At 37.1% G+C, this 6,553-nt stretch overlaps 1 protein-coding gene across 1 annotated transcript in view; it reads left to right on the top strand.

Annotated features, from left to right (window-relative positions):
- The window catches only part of PHOX2B (paired like homeobox 2B), a 6,414-nt gene extending 1,857 nt beyond the window's left edge, over positions 1 to 4,557 (top strand). The window contains exon 3 of the mRNA XM_044061508.1: positions 2,785 to 4,557. Within this exon, the coding sequence (XP_043917443.1) occupies positions 2,785 to 3,225 (441 nt within the window). The 3' untranslated portion in view covers positions 3,226 to 4,557. The remainder of the gene's footprint in view (positions 1 to 2,784) is intronic.
- Positions 4,558 to 6,553: the final 1,996 nt, after the last annotated feature.

Below are 6,553 nucleotides of genomic sequence, written 5' to 3'. Positions count from 1 at the left end.
ATCGGGAAAAGCCGAAAGAAAGAAGAAGTAACATATTAATGTTAACTGGGATGATTTTCACGCCTAAACCCCCCCGCGCGCACACACACACACACACACACACACATATGCACGCATACGCGCACATACCTCATAGCTGTCCAGAATTTCGCAGAAGGTCAAAAATTTGCATCATATTTTTGGTAAGTGCCTCATAATATGTATGATTTTTAGCAGATCACTGAGGACCGAAGCCACTAAATAATTGAAAAGACATTTGAGTTTTAGACTTCATATTCTTCAGAAAATGCTTACTGGTTGGTGCAAGCCCCCAATCAGATGCAAACGTATTATTCTAGCATCTAAGTTTATAAGCGCAATACGTAAAATATGTGCCTAATTTTGGGCCTTTGTCCACCCCCCCCCCATTATTTTTGGCTTTGCCAAGAATTCTTGCACTAATAATTTGTGAGGTATGGACATCAGCTTCTCTCGCATGGCTCATTATAAAAAGGATTGCATGGTACCCCATTTTCTTTTTTTGTTGCGTTTATGTAAAAATGTGGATGTACTTAGCCTTTACATGCTTATACACTACGAAAGCATTTTAAGTAGTATGTATACTTACTAAACGGTAGAAACAATAAATAAAAAAAAAACTATTGCATGTTGCCCCTTTGGAAATTGTTATTACTATTGCTTGTTTAACTTATATATGCTTTTGAATACACACTACCTTTAGAAATCTTTTATTTTTTTTTTTCTTCATCAATGAAATGTTAACTCACTCTAGGTACTGTGTTGTATTTATCTTGTTTTCCATAGTAAACTGTATGCATCGTATATTCTTCTTATGGAACTTTTTATTCATGTTCAGCAAGGTACGGTTCTTGTCTGAATGTTTCTGTGGATCAGAACTAGCCAACTTAGCAAATCAATTAATGAATCTGGCTTCATTTTTTTAAGTTATTTTTATTTTAAATCTTCATACAAATGTCCATACAACTGATCTTTTGTGTTATTTGACATTGATTGGTATTGTCTTCTTAACCTCTTGGAGGGAATCCTAGGCACTGACTGTAAAAAAATATATATAACCTACGGTCGACAAGAGAAGTTGTTCAGGAACTAGTTTAAAGTTCATAGTTCATGATATAACTCCGTTAGGGCCTAAGTTAAATTAAAATACAGACACCGGGTAAAGCGAATAAACATTAGAACCTTCCAGACCCTATATACTTGGGATTAATTCATTCATTTATATATTAACATATGTGCCCTTAAATCTACCTTAATGGAAACAAATATAGGGATAATAGCAGGGCTAAATCAGAGGGCAAAGTCATACCGCTATGACAAAGTCACACCATTAGAGGTGTATGTGTACGACACCGAAATTAGTGATGAATAGCAATGTTCTGCTCTTGGTTTGCTTCATGTGAATTTACTTTCATTTGCCAAAACAGTAAGCAATGTGCAAGCTACACTTAAACATATCTTAAACGTTTGTATATACATGTTTGTGACCAATCCGGGCCAACACTTATTTCTGTATAATAGTATTGTTCTATTAGTTATTGTCTTATTCAAAATAAACATAGGCAAACTGAGAGGTAAAAGGATGGGATTCCTAAAAGGTCATTTTAACAGACTGAAGCTGCTGACCTTATCTTTGCATGCCCAGAAATGTAAAGGCTGTTGAAAGTCGCAAGGAATCAATGATGCGTGTATTTTTATTTTATATTCGAATTTTCCTACCATTCCCTTCATTTTCCTATGGATGGTCTTTCATTTACCTTGCCTCATTCAATTTTTTTTAAAAATTGTTGCGATTGCAAGTTACTTAATGTAACAGACTCGTTGCAGAATGTTGAATACGATAGTTTCTCCCAGACCGGTGTGTTTTGTTTTCTGAAATGGAACTTAACTATCATGTTCCTTAAAACCGGTGACTGGTGATATTCATCTCTGGGCATACCCCTGAATTGTGCGTGATTTTGGCAGAATTTTTTGCTCTGTCCCTCATAATCCCTCTTAAAACTACTGTAGTGATTTTTGGAGAAAATGCGGTGTATGGACTACGGTGAATAAATATTGACAATAATTAGAGTTACATACTTTTTACTTCAGAAACTACATGCTAATTCACATTCTCATGTTATGTTACAGACTCATGTTAATAGTACAAATATTTTAAAAAGTTCCTGACTATTCCTACTTGTCCCTGATTATGGATGTAAGAGGTTGAGAGACTTGGCTCTGGATGAATTACACACACACACACACACACACACACACACACACACACACACACACACGAAACAGTCGGCTCCAAACAATTGCACACAGCATACCTTCGAACCACTGTCTCACAGATGCATGACAATTATCAAGGAACCCACAAAGATAATAAATTATTCACAAAATGCTGCACCTGAATTAATACCTCATAAATTCATCGAACTTCTAAAACTTAAAATAGTTGAGTTTGTGAAGTACATAGTTCTGTTTAGTTACAAAATCTACAAGACTGGAGTGGAGAACATTTTGAATTCAAACTCAGAGCATAAAGAGAATGGTTTAAAGGCAAGTTACAGAAAAAATATAAGAACAGTGATACAGCTTTCCGTGAAAATCTTTATTGTATTGCGCTGTTAATGAAACAATTACTTTGTGCAGGTTATCTAAAGAGAAAGCTTTATGTGTTTGAATGGAAATTCTATGATAAACTTTCGCTATTGGATAAATTGACAATCTGACTTTCTCTTTCACCCCATCCTCCTCCAAATCTTCTCCTTCCTGCAGGTTTGGTTCCAGAACCGTCGGGCCAAGTTTCGCAAACAGGAGCGGGCTGCTGCCGCCGCAGCTGCTGCAGCCAAGAATGGCTCATCGGGAAAGAAGTCCGATTCTTCACGAGATGAAGACGGCAAGGAAGCCAAAGCGACGGACCCAGACAGCACCGGAGGGCCCGGACCTAACCCGAACCAGGCAGTAGCGCCCATCTGTGGGGGGCCAAGCCCTACAGCAGCACAAGGGGCAGGAACCACTGGCCCTGGAGAGCCAGTGAAAGGCGTTCCTAATAACGGTATGGGAGGGGCGGCGGGTGCTGGGCAGGGCTGGGTTTCGGCACCTGGCCCTATTACTTCTATCCCGGACTCGTTAGGGGGACCCTTTGCCAGCGTCCTCTCCTCCTTGCAAAGACCAAATGGTACAAAGGGCACGTTAGTAAAGAATGGTATGTTCTGACCTATGAAAAGACTAATATTCCCATCTAGCCATCTGTCAGGATATCAAGCTGTGTAATAAGAACCATAGATAGACACAGGCCTGTCAACTGCTGCCCCGAGCCAAGCTGCCTGGCCCCGGCCTCTTCTCCAGTAGCTATAGATCATGCAACGTTAGGTACCTCCGTCAGGATCTACCAGAGCTTGCAGTCCTGTTGTGTGTGCTGTGGTACTGGTGGTGGTGGTGTGATTACCAAATACATGTTTGAAACCGTTCCATAAGCCAGCAGTCATACTGGATTAGAAAAAAAGACTGTGCGTAAGCAAAATGTTTCTCTGGATATTTACAATAATAAACATGATCAGATGGGGAGACTGGCAGATCAGTGCCACTCTGACTTCTGTTATGGGTACTTACAGACTTCAGGCGTGAACATCAGAGACTGCTGACCGACACTGGTGTCAACTCTAAGACTAGGAAATTATACCATAATATTATTGTGGCAAGGGTGTCTTTATATGTATCCACACCTGCCCTTACTATTCAAAATAACTGTTTTAATTTGACTGCTATTTGCTAAATCCAAATGATCTTGTTACTACATATATGACTTAGAAAATGAGTGTTTTTAGTTGTACAGCTGAAAAATTATTTGTAAACTCCTCCTGCCATTTTAACGTTCAGACGTTGTTTTTGTTATGATATTTTATTGGCCTTAGCAATTCCAATGACTTTTAATATATGTGATAAGTACAACCATGTCAGTGAAAAGCACTATGTTATTTCACATTTCGTTTTTAACTCAATTATAACAAAAGGCACCTCTTAAAAATGTTAATACTGTATTTAATGGCCTTGTCTTGCAGTTTTGACATCTTTGTTGATTTTGTTAAAAAAGGCACAAACATAGAACTTAGTTAAATGTTGACAAGTATGCTTTCAGTTTTTATGTGTCTTTCTATAAACGTGTTCAGTGGTTCCACTTGTATAGTGTTAATATGAGTAAAAATTGTCTAATATAGTTGATTCATATGATGTTTTTCCCTTCTTGTAGTCTATAGGATGTCTTAATGGAGTAGACAGAGATTATCTTAAGTTTTATTTCTTTATGTTTTTAGCTCCACCGATTTGAAAAAAAAAACAAGGACATTTTTTTGTTATAAATTGCATGGTGTCTTAATTTTTAATCCTGGAATCAGTTGTGAGCAAAATGTTCATAGAATTATGTTCATGATTTCATATTTATTTATATATGGTTATAATGAATGCTTCTATTTAAAAGGGGATTATTTCTACATGTGCATATAGTTTTCCAAGACTGTATCATTACTTGATTGTTAATAATAAAAGGACAAACCAGTATGTACTCCCCTGTCTTTTGCAGGTATCGGGCTCGAGCTTCAGTATTGGGTAATATTTATTTTCTGCACCTTTCGTTTCTGCATATATTGGGTTTAAGTAATTGGAAATGTCGGCTTCTCATTATACACCTTATACTTTTTTAGTACTTCACTGATACATTAAAGCATGTTGCAATACTCACAAAATACACAGCAGTTTTACCAGCGTTACTGCAGAGCGTAGGTGGCATATGTCATATGGCGTTACCACTTTGTTTTGTTATCCAAGGTCAGCCATACGACATAACAAGAAATTAAGTATTTTTCCAAGACTACAGATCCAGATTCAACATATCACAGATGCAAGTGTATTAATTAACACACTGCCAGTTAAACATTTTTTCTGTTACCGTGAAGATACACGTACAGAAAACGAAAGTAAGGAAAAAGAAAGACAGCTACAAGTCTGCTTAATTCTTTGTATCAGAGGCAAACTAAGACTGCAATCTTTTCAGATGCCTAAAACGGAATATTTCCTACAAAAATGTCAAAATATCAGTTTTGCAGGAAAATGTATACCTCAGCTGATACAAACGACTTTTTTTATTTCATTTTGTCACCACAGTTACGAGTCATTATTGTAGAATAACACGGTCAAAAGAGAAAGATAGATCATACTTCTCAACTGTCCAGATTTTCGCAGAATATCAACATCTTTGTCTCATATTTTGGTCTGTTTTTCATAAAAATGTGGATTTCTGGTAAAATTATTGCGGATTCAAGTAAAAAAATAATAACAACCACCCGAGTTTCTGACGTCATATCCTTCATAAAAATCCACGCAAATGCAAATTCTGTTATTCCATCAACTTCGTAAGTTTGTAAGAACAATATAAATATTCTCCCTATTTGGGGCCTTAGTTCCGCCATTATTTATGGCTTTGTCCAGATTTCTTGGTCTAAGAGGTTGAGAGGTATGAGATAGAGACAGATAAAAATGTTTTAGTCAGTATATTTTTTTACGCGGAAAAGAGAACGGACAACCATAGTTTACTGAATATGACTGAACGTCTCTTTCTGCCTCTTAATACATTTTTTCTTCGTTGGTTCATTTTCCGTACACTTTTTTAAACATCTTTATTAAATTACCACTTAAGGCATAGACTTATACATATTAATAGAAAAGGAAAGCAAACCATACTAACTTTTTTCTTACATTATGCATTACATACTGTGTGTTCTTATTTAATCCAATTCAGGGAAGCGGGGAAGGGAAGCGGAGCTTATCCCGGCACACAGTAGGGGCAAGACAGAGATACTGATGCTGGACGAGGCGCCGGACATTGTAAGATATACGCGCACTAACACACACACGCACGCACGCACGCACACACGATTAATCTAAGACACATTTATGTGATGCGAAAGAAAACCAGACTACTTCTAATGATTTCCGTTACTTTGTATTCCTTCTACACAGGGGTGTAGCAAGCAAATTCCATTTTGTACTGACAGGCTATAAGTGCTACTCCTCTTGGGCATCTATCGCTTTAAAACTGGGCACATCCCTCAAAATGATGCTTTACAAGCACTTGAAAAATGTAAGTAAAATGTTCATGTTTTCCCTTAAACTATCAAATATGCTGTTTTTAGATTATCAATAGTGCACCTGTTGCATTCATTTAGACAGTTGTAGACATGATATGAACTGAAAAAAAAGCCATATCGATATAACTAGCTCTCAAACTTCTATCTCCGAAATGAGGAACACCGGCCCTCAAAATGTGGAACAAGTGGGCAAAATGTCGAACACATGCTAACAGCTTACTAACAGCTTCAACTAGGAAGGTCACAGGATGGGTTTTACTTACCAGAAAGATATTTTAATGAATTAATATGATTCTTTTCTATTTACCGTGAATATCAGTTAAAAATTTCCTGAATGTGTGGCAGAGCCTTTCAATGTGGAACATGAATTTTTAAGACCCCAAACGAGGTAAGTATCTCAT

The sequence above is a fragment of the Protopterus annectens genome, chromosome 2.part0 (assembly GCF_019279795.1).
Source record: "Protopterus annectens isolate FY-2018-M chromosome 2.part0, PAN1.0, whole genome shotgun sequence".
NCBI classification, from domain to species: domain Eukaryota; kingdom Metazoa; phylum Chordata; order Ceratodontiformes; family Protopteridae; genus Protopterus; species Protopterus annectens.
This window is presented reverse-complemented; position numbering and strand designations above follow the sequence as displayed.